At 40.0% G+C, this 22738-nt stretch overlaps 1 protein-coding gene across 1 annotated transcript; it reads left to right on the top strand.

Moving 5' to 3' along the window:
• The first annotated feature begins 1813 nt into the window (after positions 1 to 1813).
• Positions 1814 to 21463, top strand: slc2a3a (solute carrier family 2 member 3a). Its single transcript, XM_062990026.1, is given in 11 exon segments — positions 1814 to 2137; positions 2588 to 2690; positions 12215 to 12313; positions 13168 to 13328; positions 13745 to 13985; positions 15648 to 15810; positions 18122 to 18309; positions 18404 to 18508; positions 18587 to 18724; positions 18727 to 18993; positions 21081 to 21463. Coding segments are annotated over 10 exon segments (1737 nt in total). The 5' UTR covers positions 1814 to 2137; positions 2588 to 2675; the 3' UTR covers positions 21441 to 21463.
• Positions 21464 to 22738: the final 1275 nt, after the last annotated feature.

Below are 22738 nucleotides of genomic sequence, written 5' to 3'. Positions count from 1 at the left end.
AAAGCTTTTTATTTCACATTGAGAACTAAACCTTATGGAGACATAGGCATACAGGATGTACTGATATACTGAATATGAACTCATTATTTTTTTTATTTACTTATTAATTATTTAATTCAATCTTTCATTCATCTAAGTTTAGAGAGTCTAAACAATTTTACAATAATTACATGAGACTAGTCTATATTCCATTATTAACGCTGGACAAAAAGCAAAAATTTCTTTTAACTAGTCACATACATGAATGCATGCAAAACTTTTTCTTTTTTTATATTAATATAAATAAGCTCAGACTTAATTAAAATAAAAGAATCCGCACACCAAAGTTAGCATTTCAACTCATCGGTTCGAAACTCAACTCCATCTGGCTGAGCTTGGCAGCAACATGAACAATGATTGGCTTGTTGTACATACAGGGTGGGAGCTGGATAGGGACCTCATAACTGATGCAATTACGACCTCTGCTGGCTGGTTGATGCTGCCCGCACAGAGTCAAGGAATAATGCGTTGATCAGGGTGTGGCGCTCCATACACAAAGCTGATCTGCATATGAACTCAACACGTGTTGGAGGGGACATGTGATCAGTGTAATGCAATTGGCTAATTGAATACGACTATACTGGGAGGAAAATTGAGAAAAATGCAAAAAAAAAAAAAAAAACATTAACTGATTTTGTTAGATTTTATAGTCTTAACATTTTGACTGGTTCTCCCTGTGTCTGCGTGGGTTTCCTCCCACAGTAAAAAAACATGCAAGCGAGGTGAATTGAAAATACAAAATTGTCCTTGACTGTGTTTGACATTAAACTTGTGAACTGATGAGTCTTGTGTAACCAGTAATTAACGTTTCTGTCATGAATGTAACCAAAGTGTGTAAACATGATGTTACAATCCTAATAAATAATAAATCACATTGAAGACTAAACCTTATGGATACATATGCCTACAGGATGTACTGATATACTGAATATAAACTTATTATTTTTTCATTCATTTATTCATTCATTCATTCATATATCAGTTTAGAGATATGCAAATGTAAAAACAACAGGTTTTAGAAATAATAACATAAAATAACCTAAAATTATATAAATACACTGCCTGGCCAAAAAAAAGGTCACCATCTGGATTTAACTAAGCAAATAGGTAAGAGAGTCCCATTGGAAAATTACTGCATGGGTGATTATGTTTTAGCTGGCAACAAGTTATTTAACCCTAACTGATGCAGTGAGTAGCTTCTCATTTGTTAAACAACCATGTCGAAAGACACATCCTGTGGTCGTGGAAAAGATGTTAATCTGTTTCAGAAGCGTCAGCTGAAGTGATGCACCCATATTTGATCCAACCAAATATTGTGTGTGACCTTTTTTTGGCCAGTTAGTGTATATAACAAATTTTGTTAGATTTTATAGTCTTAACATTTTGACTGCATAAAAACCTTTAAATAATATGAAGCATCATTATTTTCTCTATATATTTTTAACTATTAATGAAAAAAATGCAGAAAAAACTAATGGACTAATGACCACACTATTACAAAATAATCAAATGTGTTGGTTCCATTGTAATAACATAATAAAATGTACTATTTAAAAGGCAAAATTTTGACTTTTCACACATAATTTGCAGCAAAGGGCTTCAATAACGATTCAGAAGCAACGATTTGGAATCTAATTGACGGTTCAAAGAATCGGTTCGATTCATGACTCGGAGCTGCCAGCCAATCAGAGCGCAGGACGAGTGATGCTCGTAGAAAGCCGGGTGGAAAATAACGGCCGCTGTGCTGTGCACCCGCAGCATCCAGCAGTAGATGCTCTCAAGGTCGCAGCGCGCGAGGCATTATGGGAGGTATCGAATTCGCCGGCATCATTCATTGGCGTAGCATCACGAGACCCCGACGCAAAGCTGCGCATTACGTTCACATGAACGAGGGAGAGAGAGAGAGAGGTCAGGCTGAACTATATTGTTTGTATTGGTTCAAACAGACTGGGGAGGTTTTTGGTGAAACGTGAGGAGTGTCTCGTATCCTCAGTGTTTATCTGGTGTGTGTGCACGGCTTGAGGCAGAATCACAGCCGCTCCACCTTAAAAAGTCACCAGTTCCCCGAGTATTGCACGAAGTCACGACGACCAAAACGGTAAGAGTTTCTTTGCTTGAGTAATAATTAAATAATATTTATGTCTTTTTGGGTCATAGTTTATTACTAATATGTAAAATAACGGCAAATGTATGTTTTAATAAGAATGAAGGCGTTACCCACATACACACACATACACACAGGCATCATCACTGCTCAGCACTGACAGGATGCTAAGTCGTGTTTAAGGTCGCACTCGCACAGAAACGAGAGCAATTTATTACATTATATGAGGAAAATAACGAATATAAGTTCCACATGAGCAGGTAATTGTTTCACTGTAACGCAGCTTCAATATTTAATAGTCAGATAAAAAGCACCTGTTGTGTGTCTCGACACCGCCTAGCCGCCTTCCAGTTTATTTAACTCGGTCTTACACTTTGTCAACACCAAAATAAAAATTTAGCTCCTAAATACTAATATATAGTTTTTTTTTTCCATTTAAATCAGAGTGTATCCAGCATCCAAGTCCGTGTTGATAGTGTGTGCAAACCGGCACGTTCACCATCAGCAGTCCATCATTCCACACTGAGAGAAGATGGAGGGAGAGAAGGTGAGTGCGTGATCTACACCACGTTGACCACACCAGGGTTTTAACAGCTAAATACTTTTACATTTTAAATAAAAAATAAATCAGTTTATTAAATGAACTCTTACATTTTCTCATGATTGAACATATTTTATCAGAAATCTTCAGTAAGAGCAAATCTTAAAGCTCACTATAATTAATCTAGTCATATCCAGTTACCTGATTGCATTACGCTTCCTCTCCACTGATGCTGATCTCCACTCCTGATTGAGGAGAGCGAGACTGACACGTGTGCAGTACCCGGATCAGCTTTGTGTACAGAGAGCCACACCCTGATCCTCATAATTTTTTTCTCAACTCTGTTCAGGCACCATGAATCAGCCAGCAGAGGTCATAATTACGTCAGTTATGAGGTCCCTATCCGGCTTCCCACCCTGTACGAACAACAAGCCAATCGTTGTTCATGGAGCCGCCCAGCCTAGCCGGACGTCAGAGCTGAGTTTCGAACCGACGAGTTCGAAATGCGTGTTTTACCACTGCACCACCTGAGCGGCAGGGCCACTGTTTAAAAAAATAAATTAGAAGACTTTTAAAATAAAGTAGAAATGTTTCAAAAATGAAGCCATAATATTTCAAAAATAAAGCAATAATGTTTTAGGAATAAAGTCAATATTTCAAGAATAAAGTTTTAATATGTGACAAATTCATAATATGTCAAGAATTAAGTTGTAATATTTTGAGAATAAAATTGTAATATTTCGAAAATCAAATCGTATTGTTTTGTCAATTATAAAATTGTAATATTTTAGGAATAAAGTAGTTATATTTTGAAAAAAAGTCATATTTCAAAAATATAGTCGTAATACTCTCAAAATATTTCGAGAATCAAATCATAATATTTTAAGAATAAAGTCGAAATATTTCGATAATAAAGCTGTAATATTTTAAGAATAAATTTGTAATTTGAGAATCAAATGGTAATGTTTTGAGAATAAACATTTACATTTTCAGCATTTAGTAGACACTTTTATCCAAAGCGACTTACAGTTATGACTGAACACAATTTTTTTTGAGCAATTGAGGGTTAAGGACCTTGCTCAGGGGCCCAACAGTGGCAACTTGGCGGTGGTGGGGCTTGAACCGGCAACCTTCTGATTACTGGTCCAGTACCTTAACCACTGAGCTATCACTTCCCTAATAAAGCCTAATAAAATATAATTTTATAAAAATTATAAAACAATTATAAAATTAATAATTTAGGAATAAAGTAGTAATATTTTGGGCGGCACGGTGGCTCGGTGGGTAGCAGGGTAGCACTGTCGCCTCACAGCAAGAAGGTCCTGGGTTCGATCCCCAGGTGGGGCGGTCCGGGTCCTTTCTGTGCGGAGTTTGCATGTTCTCCCCGTGTCTGCGTGGGTTTACTCCGGGAGCTCCGGTTTCCCTACCACAGTCCAAAAACATGCAGGCAGGTTCATTGGAGACACTGAATTGCTCCATAGGAGAATGGCTCTAACTGGATAAGCGGTTAAGACAGTGAGTGAGTGAGTAAGTAGTAATATTTTAAGAATAAAGTCATAATATTTCAAGAATATAGTCATAATGTTTTAAGAATATTTCAAGAATCAAGTTGTAATATTTTGACAATAAAGTCGAAATATTTTAAGAATAAAGTTTACATTTTTTCAAGAATAACATTGTAATTTTTTGAGAATAAAGTTAGGCTAATTTAGGAAGCCGCCAATTTAGAAAAGCATATAAAGAGAGCATCCTATTAAAATTTAGTAAAGTTAGTAACTTTACCAAATCCACCTTTTGGCTGTAATATCACTACTTTATTGTGTTACAACTTGCAACGACTTTGTTCTCAAGGTCAAATATTGACATTTATTAACAGTGGTTCTAAGTTAGTAATGCAACAGAGAATAAGTGGTTTTTATACAGTCCCTCACTACAAATTTGCATGGTCTACCGCTTTGTGGCTGTGCTTTTGTTGCTTGTGGAGTCTGTCATTTTACATTAATACTACTCATAAAAGCAAAGACAGTTCTTTGCAAATTGACTTGTGGCATAGGTGGCATCCAGTGCTACGTTTAAAATGGCTAACTTTTCATCATGACCCATACAGCTAAAAACATTTGTCTATGTACATCGCATGGCTGTGTGCATAACAATGGTGTGGCTGAGCCACCTGAACTTACTATTTAAGAGTGATGTGCACATACCTCTATATAGTGTTTGTATTGTCACATTTTTATTTGGTATCTACAGTGAGATGCTTTAACTGTTTGGGGGTCTGTTTAGGCAAATGCATTTAAGATAATGTACTTAAATAATAAATAAAAGCACACTTAATGTTTTACATAATTAATGTAGATTATTATTTGTATGTTTACCTAAATGATTCATAACAAAGGTGATGTAACACAGTGGTAAACGTGTCTGTCCCAACTTTTTTGTGTGTTGCAGGCATCAGATTGTACATTTGTTTATATTTACAAAATACATTTAAGTTGGTCAGCAAAAAGACTGGAAATTATTGCTTGTACTCTTGTCAGTTAACTAAAAATTCAAGAAAATAAACAAAAATACATATTCTTCTTCTTATTGGATTATTGAAAATGTCCCAATTTTTCCAGAAATTGGGTTTGTATATGATGCATCGCAAAAAATGCAATATGTGACATTAACCCAGGACAGCACAAAAGGTAGTTAGACTTACTCCAGTGTGTTTTGGTCCTGGTTACACTGGTGCATGTATGGTATTTTTTTAAGAACTAGAGATACACTACATATACAGTGTATCACAAAAGTGAGTACACCCCTCACATTTCTGCAAATATTTCATTATATCTTTTCATGGGACAACACTATAGACATGAAACTTGGATATAACTTAGAGTAGTCAGTGTACAACTTGTATAGCAGTGTAGATTTACTGTCTTCTGAAAATAACTCAATACACAGCCATTAATGTCTAAATAGCTGGCAACATAAGTGAGTACACCCCACAGTGAACATGTCCAAATTGTGCCCAAATGTGTCGTTGTCCCTCCCTGGTGTCATGTGTCAAGGTCCCAGGTGTAAATGGGGAGCAGGGCTGTTAAATTTGGTGTTTTGGGTACAATTCTCTCATACTGGCAACTGGATATTCAACATGGCACCTCATGGCAAAGAACTCTCTGAGGATGTGAGAAATAGAATTGTTACTCTCCACAAAGATGGCCTGGGCTATAAGAAGATTGCTAACACCCTGAAACTGAGCTACAGCATGGTGGCCAAGGTCATACAGCGGTTTTCCAGGACAGGTTCCACTCGGAACAGGCTTCGCCAGGGTCGACCAAAGAAGTTGAGTCCACGTGTTCGGCGTCATATCCAGAGGTTGGCTTTAAAAAATAGACACATGAGTGCTGCCAGCATTGCTGCAGAGGTTGAAGACGTGGGAGGTCAGCCTGTCAGTGCTCAGACCATACGCCGCACACTGCATCAACTCGGTCTGCATGGTCGTCATCCCAGAAGGAAGCTGACGCACAAGAAAGCCCACAAACAGTTTGCTGAAGACAAGCAGTCCAAGAACATGGATTACTGGAATGCCCTGTGGTCTGACGAGACCAAGATAAACTTGTTTGGCTCAGATGGTGTCCAGCATGTGTGGCGGCGCCCTGGTGAGAAGTACCAAGACAACTGTATCTTGCCTACAGTCAAGCATGGTGGTGGTAGCATCATGGTCTTGGGCTGCATGAGTGTTGCTGGCACTGGGGAGCTGCAGTTCATTGAGGAAAACAAGAATTCCAACATGTACTGTGACATTCTGAAACAGAGCATGATCCCCTCCCTTCGAAAACTGGGCCTCATGGCAGTTTTCCAACAGGATAACGACCCCAAACACAACCTCCAAGATGACAACTGCCTTGCTGAGGAAGCTGAAGGTAAAGGTGATGGACTAAACCCAATTGAGCACCTGTGGCGCATCCTCAAGTGGAAAGTGGAGGAGTTCAAGGTGTCTAACATCCACCAGCTCCATGATGTCATCATGGAGGAGTGGAAGAGGATTCCAGTAGCAACCTGTGCAGCTCTGGTGAATTCCATGCCCAGGAGGGTTAAGGCAGTGCTGGATAATAATGGTGGTCACACAAAATATTGACACTTTGGGCACAATTTGGACATGTTCACTGTGGGGTGTACTCACTTATGTTGCCAGCCATTTAGACATTAATGGCTGTGTGTTGAGTTATTTTCAGAAGACAGTAAATCTACACTGCTATACAAGTTGTACACTGACTACTCTAAGTTATATCCAAGTTTCATGTCTATAGTGTTGTCCCATGAAAAGATATAATAAAATATTTGCAGAAATGTGAGGGGTGTACTCACTTTTGTGATACACTGTACATATATATTAAAAATAACCAATTTTATCAACTTTATTGACACTTGATGTTCTTATAGGTAAGATTAATCAATCCAATCAGGTAATTGCAAGCTGTTGTTCACCCAGCTCCATTATCCTGTGGGACATGGCAGGGCTGTTGGTGCATGATGCATGAATGAACAGAATGCTGTGCTGTGTATCCAGAATGTCATAATATACAGAATGGAGGATCATGTCTATGCTTGGCTAGTCTGTACATGGCTTAGTCTAAATTAAATGGTGGTCCTTAAGTGCAAAACACCTAAACGAAACACCAATCAACTAATCAAAAATCTCAAAAATACATCATCACACTAAAAACAAACCAGAAAACAAATGAACAATTAATTAAACACTTTTACAAAAGAGTATGTGCAGCTGTGGTAGTAAGTGCTAGTTGCAGATTGGTTAGATGACCTGTAATGCAGAATGACGTAAACTCTGGTGTAAAAATAGCAGAGGTGGAGTGTTAGTAAAAGGTTATCAATCACATTAACATTATTGCAGTAATGACCACATATATGGAGTTATGGAATAAAATAGGTTTGGGAAAAGGGACAGATCTGAAACTCCTCCCAACTCCTAATTGACTGCCTATATATTTACCCATAATTCCCTAGCAATTCTACAGCTTCAAACCAGAGTTCATGTCTGTTGTATAGAATGGACAGTTTGGACAGTCATTCATACAACTAAGCTGCGACGACGACCGATCGCTATCAAACAGTACTCACTATCCACCACTGATTCTCCATCTTTCACTCTTGCCAAGACCTCATGTTTTATGTAAACCCAGATGTTTCTTCACATGTGTAGAAATTATCATATATTAACAGTAACTCTTTGTGGTCTTTTTTTTTTATAAAAATCAGTGTGACTGATATTGATGTTGCAAAACTCCAACCCTTCTTATTTATCCTCACCAAAATATTAAACTTTATTATTATTAAAGAATCTATCCATTTTTACATGTACATTTTTTTGGTATTTAATCACAGCGACTTATAGTATACAGACTAAGCAATTGAGGGTTGAGGGCCTTGATTAAGGGCCCAGCATTGGCAACCTGGCAGTGGTGTGGTTTGAACCAGCAACCATTATACCAGTTGCCATCATTCTGATATTTAAATTTGTGTTTTTTTATATTTTTTTTGTCTTTTTATTTGTTAATTGGTTTTCCACTGTATTCATTTCTTTTCTGGTTTATTAATTTGTTTTGCACTTTAGGGCCACTATAAACGCAGCATGAGAAAAACAGGAGTGAGCAGGAGGTTGTTGTTACACAATCATGGAAATAGACATGAGGATTTCTCTTAGACAGATCATAGATGTGAAAGGGTTGCTTGCCTGCTATCTTCTTTTTATTTGAATCTCTTTTTCATTTCATTTTTATTTAGTTCTTTATCCTGGTCAGGGTTGCTGCAGGCCTGGTTCCACTGAGTAACACTGGGTTCAAGGCAGGAATACCCTGGCCAGGGAACCAATCCATCGCAGGGCTTTGGCCAGCCAGCACCTCGGTTGTAGCCAATCATGTTTGTATAGACGGCCAGCCAGTCGATAACACAGCTGAGAATTGAACATGGATCTCAGTGCTGGAGTGTGAGCATAACAGATCTTTGTCCGAGCCCATCTGTTGTTAATCAGGTTTTCAGTTATTATCTAACCCAGAAGCCAATTTTCATAGCGTAATACTGAAATCAGATTTACTGAGTCATTGTGACAGGACACAGAGACAGACTGTGAAAGAAATAGTGAAATAGATATGGGAAGGTTTGGAACTAAGAATGAGGCATTGTCTTTTTTGTTTTTTTTTGTTAGAGAAGTCAGAACATTGTAAACGTTTACTTGCAATTTATTACATTATGGGAATATACAGTGTATCACAAAAGTGAGTACACCCCTCACATTTCTGCAGATATTTAAGTATATCTTTTCATGGGACAACACTGACAAAATGACACTTTGACACAATGAAAAGTAGTCTGTGTGCAGCTTATATAACAGTGTAAATTTATTCTTCCCTCAAATTAACTCAATATACAGCCATTAATGTCTAAACCACCGGCAACAAAAGTGAGTACACCCCTAAGAGACTACACCCCTAAATGTCCAAATTGAGCACTGCTTGTCATTTTCCCTCCAAAATGTCATGTGATTTGTTAGTGTTACTAGGTCTCAGGTGTGCATAGGGAGCAGGTGTGTTCAATTTAGTAGTACAGCTCTCACACTCTCTCATACTGGTCACTGAAAGTTCCAACATGGCACCTCATGGCAAAGAACTCTCTGAGGATCTTAAAAGACGAATTGTTGCGCTACATGAAGATGGCCAAGGCTACAAGAAGATTGCCAACACCCTGAAACTGAGCTGCAGCACAGTGGCCAAGATCATCCAGCGTTTTAAAAGAGCAGGGTCCACTCAGAACAGACCTCGCGTTGGTCGTCCAAAGAAGCTGAGTGCACGTGCTCAGCGTCACATCCAACTGCTGTCTTTGAAAGATAGGCGCAGGAGTGCTGTCAGCATTGCTGCAGAGATTGAAAAGGTGGGGGGTCAGCCTGTCAGTGCTCAGACCATACGCCGCACACTACATCAAATTGGTCTGCATGGCTGTCACCCCAGAAGGAAGCCTCTTCTGAAGTCTCTACACAAGAAAGCCCGCAAACAGTTTGCTGAAGACATGTCAACAAAGGACATGGATTACTGGAACCATGTCCTATGGTCTGATGAGACCAAGATTAATTTGTTTGGTTCAGATGGTCTCAAGCATGTGTGGCGGCAATCAGGTGAGGAGTACAAAGATAAGTGTGTCATGCCTACAGTCAAGCATGGTGGTGGGAATGCCATGGTCTGGGGCTGCATGAGTGCAGCAGGTGTTGGGGAGTTACATTTCATTGAGGGACACATGAACTCCAATATGTACTGTGAAATACTGAAGCAGAGCATGATCCCCTCCCTCCGGAAACTGGGTCGCAGGGCAGTGTTCCAGCATGATAATGACCCCAAACACACCTCTAAGACGACCACTGCTTTATTGAAGAGGCTGAGGGTAAAGGTGATGGACTGGCCAAGCATGTCTCCAGACCTAAACCCAATAGAACATCTTTGGGGCATCCTCAAGCGGAAGGTGGAGGAGCGCAAAGTCTCGAATATCCGCCAGCTCCGTGATGTCGTCATGGAGGAGTGGAAAAGCATTCCAGTGGCAACCTGTGAAGCTCTGGTAAACTCCATGCCCAGGAGAGTTAAGGCAGTTCTGGGAAATAATGGTGGCCACACAAAATATTGACACTTCAGGAACTTTCACTAAGGGGTGTACTCACTTTTGTTGCCGGTGGTTTAGACATTAATGGCTGTATATTGAGTTATTTTGAGGGAAGAATAAATGTACACTGTTATATAAGCTGCACACAGACTACTTTTCATTGTGTCAAAGTGTCATTTTGTCAGTGTTGTCCCATGAAAAGATATACTTAAATATCTGCAGAAATGTGAGGGGTGTACTCACTTTTGTGATACACTGTATCTTGTTCCAGGTATTTTGAGGTATACACCGATCAGGCATAACATTATGACCACCTCTACATACCTTTTTAGCCTGCTTTCACCCTGTTCTTCAATGGTCAGGACCCCCATAGGACCACCACAGAGCAGGTATTATTTGGGTGGTGGATCATTCTCAGCACTGCAGTGACACTGGCATGGTGGTGGTGTGTTAGTGTGTGTTGTGCTGGTATGAGTGGATCAGACACAGCAGCGCTGCTGGAGGTTTTCAACACCTCACTGTCACTGCTGGACTGAGAATAGTCTACAAACCAAAAACATCCAGCCAACAGCGCCCCGTGGGCAACGTCCTGTGACCACTGATGAAGGTCACCAACTAGGTAGGAGTGTCTAATAGAGTGGACAGTGAGTGGACACGGTATTTAAAAACTCCAGCAGCGCTGCTGTGTTTGATCCACTATTACCAGCACAACACACACTAACACACCACCACCATGTCATTGTCACTGCAGTGCTGAGAATGATCCACCACCTAAATAATACCTGCTCCGTGGTGGTCCTGTGGGGGTCCTGACGATTAAAGAACAGGGCGAAAGCAGGCTAAAAAGGTATGTAGAAAAATAGATGGACTACAGTCAGTAATTGTAGAACCACAAAGTGCTTCTATATGGTAAGTGGAGCTGATAAAATGGACAGTGAGTGTAGAAACAAGGAGGTGATCATAGTGTTATGCCTAATTGGTGTATGTCCCAGGTATTTTGCGGTATATGTCACTGATATGTCTTAGAGGTAGAGGTTTATATAAACTAATTAAAATACATAGGCACTGTATTAAGGTATATTTTTGGGTATGTAATTTTCTTGAATGTAAATAGTTTTTAGCAACTATTACTTTACTCCAAACTCAATTATTTACACTAGCTGTTTATTTTATTTTATCAACTGGTTTATTTTGTTAGGCTCGTGGTGGGTGTGGTTCCTCTAGAAAACACTGGGCGCAAGGCATAAATACCTTGGACATGGCGCCAAACAATTACAGGGCTTTCGCCATTCCCCCCTCAGACATAGCCAATCATGTCTGTGTAGATGCCTGGCTAGATGATAGCTACTGTAACATATTGCTATGCCACCTGAAATTATATTATAAAGTATTTAATTATTAATTTTTTACCAAAGTCATTACTTGGATGAAAATGTACATTTGAATAGATTTTATTCAATAAACAGTACTTTTCTGGTTATTCTGTCAATCTCTGCATTAAACACTGCATATAAAACTTATTGGTGAAGGTGGTCATAAGGTTGTAAGCTGAGAGCTTCAGATCATGTGACTTAAGTGGGATTTTTGCTCTCTCAGCATTACAGTGTCCTCATGCCACAGATTTCTACATTCAGCTAAAAGACAGTGTATGTTTACCACCCACTTGCCCTACGCAGTATGATGTTACAGACCAAAACTGTCATTTTTAAAGCATGTTGTTGTGCCTGTAAGGACGATGGCCTATAATTGGACATGCTGCCTATGTTTCTTTTGATTGAGTCTAATTTGTATGATGTGCGTTTGCATTGCCGCAGCATGCTAGCATTTTTTTTGTAGAAAGAGTTACATTACTGAGAGAATTCTTGCTGTCTTTAATTCTACAGAAACAAGTCTCATGCTACCTCCTGTTCTCTCTGTCCACGGCTGTTATTGGCTCCCTGCAGTTTGGCTACAACACAGGGGTCATCAATGCACCCGAGCAGGTAAATCTGTGTATGTGTGTGTGTGTGTGAGAGAGAGAGAGAGACAATTGCTTGTTCACATGCCCTAATCTGTCATGGATTAATAAATGACAGTTAACAGTATTAACAGGTCAGGGTCACTGCAGAAACACCATAGACAGGGCGAAAAACCATCACTGCGCTGCCACTCCAAGACATAGCCAATCATGTCTGTGTAGACACCCAGCTGACCGATAACACCAAGGATCTTATCATTGATGGACTATCGTGATAGGCTGCTACGCCACCCGAGTGCTCGTGAGATTACTAGCCACATTAATCAAAGTATTAAATAGGGCTCCATGAACGTTTAAATTAATTTTGGGATGTATTACAAAATGCCTGAACATTTTTGCACACTTTATGCACAATTGTTCACCTGTCACTAATGTAGGTACTGTATCATTTAGGTATTGTTGGTATGACGTCAGTGAGCACTCTTTAACTGTACAACCATTCAGCTGTACAACTCATAGTACAGTATGTTGGTTATATTTGTGAGCTCATGTGGCGTAATGGTTACAGCAGTGCCCGAGTTTAATTACAGAGCTGGGCTTACAAAAACAGAAGATGCATGGCATTACATGAACCTAGCCATAGGGGGGGACACCTATCAGTGCACCCTTAGTACAGGTCCCAAGCCTGGATAAATAGCAGGGATGGGTCAGTTGGGAATGATCCACTGTGGCGACCCCTAATGGTGATTGATGCTTTTCCCTAATCAGTGTGCTGGCTGGGAAAACGTTAAGGTATTTTATAGGACCTTCATTTAGTCACCTTACTGTAACGTTACTGTAACTGTACTGTATGTTATCTTTGCTCTCCGCTTTGTCTAGAAACTGCGTGCATTCTTCAACAACACATGGATACATCGTTATGGCAAGCCAATTGAGCTTGGAACGTGCACCCTTGTGTGGAGCTTATCAGTGGCCATCTTTAGCGTGGGTGGAATGGCAGGCTCCTTTTGCGTTGGAGTCGTTGCTGACAAGTTTGGGCGGTGAGTAAAAACCAACTTTTCAGTTGTCATTCATTCAGCCAACGTTTTCACTTGGCTAGGAACCTTTGGTTCGGGGCAGAATGAAGCTTTTGTCGTGACCATTTTAGTCCCCTGAACTAAACAGTGTAAATATTTGGAGTAAGTGAAAAGAAAAGATCATAGAGATCAAAAAGATTCAATAAATAGAGTAGTCTCATCCAAGTAGACTTGAATATAATGCATAATACAAAAAATCTGAATCCTTAGCTTTGTTTATTAGGCAGAAACAAACATTGTAGGGGAATCCAAACGTTCTTTGCTTCTTCTTTATTTATTTGTTACCTTGTTCTTTTTACCCACTGCTTTACAGGGATTGCTGTCTTTCAATCTATCAGCTTACAAACTCACACACTTTACTCCTTTTTCTGTCTCACTAGTCGCAAGTCCATGTTCCTGGTGAATATCTTGGCCTTGATTGGTGGAGGGTTGATGGGGTTGTGCACTATTTTCTCTTCCTTTGAGATGGTCATCGCTGGCCGCCTGGTTATTGGCCTGTTTTGTGGTCTTTTCACTGGTCTCACCCCCATGTATGTTGGAGAGGTTTCCCCCACTCCTCTCAGGGGAGCTTTTGGGACACTGCATCAGCTTGGGGTGGTAGTTGGCATCTTGATTGCACAGGTGAATCATTTTACATGGCTTCCATGTCTTAAAAAAAAAACTAAATTTACATCTGTAGTTTTACTTTAATATGCAACATGTACTGTATATATTTTTTTTATTTATATTACTTTAAAATAACAAACCACTTCAGCAGTTAGGCCTATTAAATGACTAAATAACAACACATTGTGTTGTACAGGGGTTGGACAAAATAACTGAAACACCTGGTTTTAGACCACAATAATTTATTAGTATGGTGTAGGGCCTCCTTTTGCGGCCAATACAGCGTCAATTGGTCTTGGAAATGACATATACAAGTCCTGCACAGTGGTCAGAGGGATTTTAAGCCATTCTTCTTGCAGGATAGTGGCCAGGTCACTACGTGATGCTGGTGGAGGAAAACGTTTCCTGACTCGCTTCTCCAAAACACCCCAAAGTGGCTCAATAATATTTAGATCTGGTGACTGTGCAGGCCATGGGAGATGTTCAACTTCACTTTCATGTTCATCAAACCAATCTTTCACCAGTCTTGCTGTGTGTATTGGTGCATTGTCATCCTGATACACGGCACCGCCTTCAGGATACAATGTTTGAACCATTGGATGCACATGGTCCTTGGCAGTGACGCGCCCATCTAGCACAAGTATTGGGCCAAGGGAATGCCATGATATGGCAGCCCAAACCATCACTGATCCACCCCCATGCTTCACTCTGGGCATGCAACAGTCTGGGTGGTACGCTTCTTTGGGGCTTCTCCACACCGTAACTCTCCCAGATGTGGGGAAAACAGTAAAGGTGGACTCATCAGAGAACAATACATGTTTCACATTGTCCACAGCCCAAGATTTGCGCTCCTTGCACCATTGAAACTGACGTTTGGCATTGGCACGAGTGACCAAAGGTTTGGCTATAGCAGCCCGGCCGTGTATATTGACCCTGTGGAGCTCCCGACGGACAGTTCTGGTGGAAACAGGAGAGTTGAGGTGCACATTTAATTCTGCCGTGATTTGGGCAGCCGTGGTTTTATGTTTTTTGGATACAATCCGGGTTAGCACCCGAACATCCCTTTCAGACAGCTTCCTCTTGCGTCCACAGTTAATCCTGTTGGATGTGGTTTGTCCTTCTTGGTGGTATGCTGACATTACCCTGGATACCGTGGCTCTTGATACATCACAAAGACTTGCTGTCTTGGTCACAGACGCGCCAGCAAGACGTGCACCAACAATTTGTCCTCTTTTGAACTCTGGTATGTCACCCATAATGTTGTGTGCATTGCAATATTTTGAGCAAAACTGTGCTCTTACCCTGCTAATTGAACCTTCACACTCTGCTCTTACTGGTGCAATGTGCAATTAATGAAGATTGGCCACCAGACTGGTCCAATTTAGCCATGAAACCTCCCACACTAAAATGACAGGTGTTTCAGATATTTTGTCCAACCCCTGTATATGATTAATGATAATAATGTGTATGACTGATGTATTTTTTGCACATGATTGTTTTATAATGGTGCATTAACCCCAAAATGTGGTTCATTGAGCAGCTTTGCTTCTAAATCAGTCAGTCTTTTAGTGAGCTTGCTAACATAACCAATATAAGCCTACTAAACTGGCACTAAAGCTAACCTGTTTACACTAATATAAGCTAACGTGACGTTTTCCACTTTTTAACCGAATGCAGATCTTTGGCCTGGAGTTTTTGCTAGGTTCAGATAAGCTGTGGCCGCTTCTACTGGCTCTAACCATACTTCCTGCTGTACTTCAATGCTTGTTGCTGCCTTTTTGCCCAGAGAGTCCCCGCTACCTCCTCATTAACCTCAATCAGGAGGAGCAAGCACGCAAAGGTGAGACTTTTAACTCATATTGCTACTGCTTCCAAGATTAAGCACAGCCTCAAAGCTTTCAAAACTCTACGAGTCTTGGGAATTGGAATGGTAATAATAAACTGATAACTGACTAGTCAGTCTAGGTTTAATTCCTGCTGTTCACTAAATGAAAACTGAAGTTCATTTCAGGCTGGCACTTGTGAATAAATTGCTACATTGTACATTGTACAGGAACCCAGCACTGGCAGGTGGTAGCAGCTGCAGATTGGACACGTGTCTGAGAGGCGTGTGGGGATCTGTCTCTTCTTGATCAGATCTGGGGTTGTGTAAACAGCAGTGGATTCACAATCAGAAACTGTAAAAATGCACTTAAAAAGCAGTAATCACTGCTGCCAGTAAATGTATACATGATAAAGATAGGTCAATAATTTAATGATAAGAGCAAACTAGACTGTTTTTTATGTGATGTACTTCAGATACAAGGAAAGGCTAAAAAAGGTGCTTGAGCATAAGGAGCAACAGCAGGTTATGACACCTTTCTTTTACCTAAAGGTAAAAGAGGCACATTTATTCACCTAATAACAGATCAGACATTTCTTACCGCCTTACTGACATCTTTTATGCAATGTCTTCTTTTTGGTGTTATATTCTTTTCCTGCCCTTGTTTCCTGGCATAATTTTATTAGGTCATTTCCTTTTGTTATTTACAGCCTATGACTTCAATCCATTGGCGCCATTATGTGCCGCATTTGTTATTAATATGGTATAAGGGAATAAAAACCACCTCTTAGTCTTGACTGGCACTGTAGTAGGCCGTTCTTCTTAGAAGAGTAGACCACAAAGATGTATTTGCCTTCACTCTGGTACAAAAAAATATTGCTCACACTTCTAAATTGCTGTGGATCTGTAAGAAATAGTGTTGATCACAACATAATATAATAATTGGTTGTCAGGCCTTGTGACTCACACTAAGCAGCTTCTTTGATTAGTCTAACATGAACAAAGATACACTATATGGCCAAAACCATTGATTAATTGTTGATTAATATGTTGTCCGACACTTTACAGCTTTAAAAGCCTTTCATATTCTGGAGAGGCTTACCACAAGATGATAGATGGTGTCTGTGGGAATGTGTGCCCGTTAAGTTCAAAGAGCATTTATAAGGTTTGGCAATGATGTTGGATGAGAAAATCTGACTTGCAACTGACGTTTAACTTTTCCCAAGATGCTCACTAGGGTTGAAAACAAATGCGAAGTGAATGGCAGTTGGTGATCTGTGCATTTACTTTCCATATGATCTTAACCAGACTGAGTTGCAGATAGTCTTTGTTCTACTTTAAATAAATACTTTTAATGTTTTTACTAGTACAGATTCGCCAGAGTCTAAAGGCACAAACAATCTAAGACACCAGAGATTGAATGATTAGTGTTTATTTAAGCTGTTATGACAGCCAAGCTATATTGTTTGTAATGTGTGTTGCCAAATCACCAAAATTCAGTACTTCACATACCTTCGGTCAAATAGTGTTGTCTTTTACTTAAAACATGAGCCACAGCCCCAAAATGCATCTGACTGAATGTTTGTGATAGTTATAGCACAGTTTTGGATTTTCACAACCCAGAAGTGAGTACCTGTCCTTCAAGCTTGAATATATTATATTATATTATATATAAGGTCTCTGCACAGCCCGACTTTACTAAAATACAGATGAGGACAAAACAGTTAGGCTCAGGCATCAGAAATAATAATTGCAAAACTTGACCACAGTTGTCAAAGCTGATTGGCATATGAACTCGCCTCTTGCAGGTGAAAAGATGCAGTCGGCTACTGCTCACATGTCGGAGGGGACGTGTGTTAGTCTCGGCTCTCCTCAATCAGGGGCGGGGGTCAGCACCAGTAGAGAGGAAGCATGGCGTAATTGGAAAAAATTGGACGTGCTAAAAATTGGGGGGAAAAGGGAGAAAATGCATTAAAAAAAACTACTGCTAGTCAAATCTTGAAAGCATTAATTTTAAAGCTTTGTTTAATAATAAAGTGTTGAATATTAGCACATCCTTGACCAAAACAAATGGAATTCAGCTGTACTTCTGAAAATCTGTCATTATAGGGAGAAGCAGCTGAGGGCATCATCTGGTAGAGCACAGAATCGAACAAATCTCTAAAGTATAGCATGACCAGCATGGAATATATTGTCAGCAACATGGGCTCCAGTCGCCAAATGCATGAAACAAATCCAGTATCAATCAGCCCTGTGTTGTATATTCACTTTTGCTTTAAGAAGCTTAATACATTTCATTTCACTACGTAACCACTTTTTCATGTCTCAGCATTGGTACGTCTCCGTGGCTGTGAGGACGTCTCAAAGGACATGCAGGAAATGAAGGAGGAGAGTGTGAAGATGAACATGGAAAAGAAAGTAACCATCCTCGAGCTCTTCCGCACTGCCACCTACCGCCAGCCAATTCTCATTGCCATCATGCTCCAACTCTCCCAGCAGCTGTCCGGAATCAATGCTGTGAGCAAAATCCTAAGCAAAACACACCAGACAGTACAGTCAAATATGGCAGGCCAGCAGCTACTTAACTACTTAACATGACTGTTTTCTTCAGGTGTTCTACTATTCAACAGGAATTTTTAAATCTGCCGGTGTAACCAAGCCTATCTATGCGACCATCGGAGCTGGAGCTGTAAACACTGTATTTACTGTGGTATCTGTAAGTACACCTAACATCCTAGAGAACATATGAACATTATTCTATGGTATTCTTATCATACACTTTTCCTCCTTGAAGCTTTTCCTGGTTGAAAAAGCCGGACGGAGGACTTTGCATCTCATTGGTTTGGGTGGCATGGCAATCAGTGCCCTGTTCATGACCATCATCCTTCAATTTGTAGGTCCAGCATTCTGTTTACTTACTTTACTACTTTTTTTTTTCAATTCTAATATTTTCTACAGTAATCACAGTCTTTTGTACTCGTGTCCATTTTCAAACAGGACCACATCCAGTCTCTGAGCTATCTGAGCATTGCAGCAGTGTTTGCCTTCGTGGCTATGTTTGAGATGGGTCCAGGGCCTATCCCATGGTTCATCGTGGCTGAGCTCTTCTCCCAGGGGCCACGTCCTGCTGCCATGGCTGTTGCCGGTTTCTGCAACTGGACAGCCAACTTCCTCGTGGGCATAAGTTTTCCTAAACTGTTAGTAAGTGATGTTATTACCTTAATGATGCATGTGCAAAGGTCAGACATTATTGTCATGCTATTGCAAAGACAGAAGAAGCCGATAGCAAGTCAACAACCAGAGTAATGCAACCAGGGGCAGTTGTAGCCTAGCGGTTAAGGTACTGGACAGTCAGGTTGCCACTGTTGGGCTCTTGAGCAAGGCCTTTAACCCCCAGTTGCTTAGACTGTATACTGTAATTCACTTTGGGTTAAAGCGTCTGCTAAATGCTACAAATGCAAAAGGTAATAGCTTGGTTTCATGACATTAAAACAATAGCCTGTTAGGGCTTAAGTGCTTTGAGTAATGAATCTCAAAACAATCAAAGTGCCTCAGAACGCTTTATGGACGCCAGTACTTTTCAGTTCCTGTATTTAATTATAGTACTTGTATTAATGCTTTAATAGTGCCTTGGCGATTCTCAGTCAGAAAGGAGCTATACTTTTAGTTAAATCCTAAAGGTAGACATAGCAGACAAATCACAGTGGAATTGCTTTATTCAAAGTTGAAATAAGGGTCTGTCAGCTTAGAAATAGTTTTACATGGTTATGCTCTTAAGAAAGTCTTATTCTGAGTATATAGATTTGCAATTGTCAGAATCGTTAGCGCGGATCAAAACCTACTTTCCCATTTTACACGAGGGTCTTTTAAAAACGTAATTTAATGTAGGAGACTCTGGAAAACAGGTATCAAACACTAGTGCAAGTTAAGGTGGCCACATTCATAGTCACAAAAAGGAGGACGTCATACCAGGAACAGGGGGACATGATACTGCAACACAGAATGAAACCAGAACCCATATAACAGAGTTTTTGACCAATTTAAGCAAGAATTCTATAACACATTACTGTTTCACTCACCAAATGTTGTGTCTACTTTTGATATTTAAGTCTGTTCCTCGCTGCCTCCAAAAAGTTTACTATTGGCCAGGAATTTGTGGTACTAATTGACTCCAGTAGAGGTGTATGCAGAACAGAGCGAGCGGGCGAAATTTAACCACCCAATCACAGACTAGCATTTAGAGGGCGGACCTTCTGCGATTGGCCAGTGGTGGGCGAGCCACGATAGGTAGCACTATAAGCAGTCAAATAAGGCTGTTAAACCAATGACATACAAAACATTTGTTTTGACATGTACCTGAGCCATTGACATAATATTGATCAAAAATATAACCAGTTCACTACAAAAGGAGGATTTTTAAGTGTCTGTCCTAGCGTTGCATGGGTGGAGGACTGGCAGCTGAAAAAGATTCAGACCTAAAGCCGGACGGCTGGCAAGTGTATGTACTGTACATACTATATTGAAGATATGTATACTAAATACAGAAACACCACAGACTGTAAGAAAACAAAGTGTGTGCTAAATGCTTATAGTAAACCGATTAAAAGCTAATTGTTAAAGCCAGTGAAAACAAAGCAACACTAAACGCTAATCACGAAACTGTGCTAAACTATACCATATTTTAAACACTAATCTAACAGAAACTGAGACAAGACTAAGAAAACAATGAAAAAGAATAACCTACTGTATCTAGGAGGAAAGGAAGGAAACACTAGGAAATAACTTGTTCACAGATGGCAAGACTGAGTAAGGTGGGTGTGATCAGGTGATGATGCATGCTGACCAGCTATTTATATTAGTTTGAATTATTATGTGAGGCATGAGTACTCATAACTCATAACCCCACATAGAAGGGTATATGAAATCTATATTGACTATGCAGTTGTGACAAATCCAGCCTCTCTGTGCTCCAGGAGCTCGTTTCATGTGTATGTGCCACGCCCCTGTCTCTGGGAGCACATGGTTGGGGTGGTTTTGTTTATACTTTCTAGTTAACGCCCCCTCGTGGTTATTGGACTGTAGAGCTAATGATCCACAGCTGAACCTTTTTGCTGGTTAAGTGCTCAAGCTAATAAAGGACTGTGCTGTGGCGGTTGCTTTGGTGCTCTTATTTTAAAAATATTTTAATTTATGAAGCTGGTACAAAAAATTTGCTGTTGCACTATTTAAATATTGAAATACTACTCTTTGGATTGTGTTTTTAAAGTAAGTTCAATCTCATTTAACAGGAACTGTGCGGACCATATGTTTTCATCATCTTCGTGATCTTCCTCGTCCTCTTCTTCATCTTTACCTACTTCTGCGTTCCCGAGACAAAGGGACGTACCTTCGACGAAATCGCCCAGATCTTTGGCGGGGCTCCGCCCCCTCAGAGTGCCACCAGCGTAGATGAAGTCGTCATAATGCCCTCTTCTCCAGTGAAAGAGAAAGTTCCACTGGTGGAGGCCAATTCTGGGCCGAAGGAGAAGCCCGGCTCCTCTGTTACGGCTGCCACGACCAGCGAGGACAAACTGGAATCTAGTACAGAGCCACTGGTTGCATCTACTACAGAGGAGAAATCTAACAGCACAGTCCAGGAAAGCTTGTAAGATGTTTTAGAAAAATAAAACAAGTAAAGGTTTAATGTTAGATATTATTGAACTAAGGGGTCAGTGGTTTTTCATCATTTTTAAAAATATACTAAAGCTATTTTAGACCTAATGTTAAAAAAGAGAACCAAACATGATTAATATAAATTTTTCTTTAAAGTAGGGCCCACTACAGTGGTAGTTTTAATGTGATTAAATTATACATGCTATTTATACAATACTGTATATACACCTATCAGCCAGAAACCACCTCCATTTTATCAGCTCCACTTACCATATAGAAGCACCTTGTAGTTCTACAATTACTGACTGTAGTCCATCTTAGGACGCTGCCCACAGGGTGCTGTTGGCAGGATATTTTTGGTTGGTGGACTATTCTCAGTCCAGCAGTGACAGTGAGGTGTTTATTAACTCAATCAGCATTGCTGTGTCTTATCCCGTCATACCAGCACAACACACACTAACACACCACCACCATGTCGGTGTCACTGCAGTGCTGAGAATGATCCACCACCCAAATAATAGGCTAAAATGGGTGAAATAGTAATTGTAGAACTACAAAGTGCTTCTATATGGTAAGTGGAGCTGATAAAATAGACAGTGAGTGTAGAAACAAGGAGGTGGTTTTAATTTTATGGCTGATCAGTGTATATAATAATATTAGGACAGTGGTAGCTTAGTGATTATGCTAGTGGACTAGTAATCAGAAAATTGCTAGTTCAAGCCTGTTCACCACTAAGTCGCCACTGTTGAGCCTCTTAACCCTCAGTTGCTCAAATTATATTTGGTCACAACTGTAAGTCGCTTTAGATACAAGTGGCTGAATGCTGGAAATGTAAATTTTGCAATATTAAAATTTACTGCTGACGTCAAACTACAAAATCTAATTGTTAGGTTGACCAAATGAGTTACTCCAGTAACAATGATAAAACAAATAAAGCTTAAATATATTTAACAATAATAATGATTAGCATAAACAGTTAAACACTTATACAGATATTTTATCTTTTTAAGGGCAGCTTGTGTAGCCGATTCCAGCGCAGCTTATTGCGAGGATAGAATTGCTAGTTAACAAGCAGTGAACTCTTAGCGAAGCTGTAAAAGTGCAATAGGTAAGTCAATTTAAGGTCACGTTCTTAATCGAGGTTTTTAAGTAAACTTTTCAAATATAACACGACCAGGTTATGATGCTATTAATTCTGATTAATCCCGATTTAACCCGACGCCGTGAAGCATTTTATGGAGATCTGTATTGTTGAGTGTAATGTTCAGTCTGTTAAAGAAGTGAACCACTTTTC

This window comes from Trichomycterus rosablanca, chromosome 2 (genome assembly GCF_030014385.1).
Source record: "Trichomycterus rosablanca isolate fTriRos1 chromosome 2, fTriRos1.hap1, whole genome shotgun sequence".
NCBI lineage: Eukaryota > Metazoa > Chordata > Actinopteri > Siluriformes > Trichomycteridae > Trichomycterus > Trichomycterus rosablanca.
The sequence above is the reverse complement of the archived record's forward strand: the minus strand, read 5'-3'. Positions and strand labels throughout refer to the sequence as shown.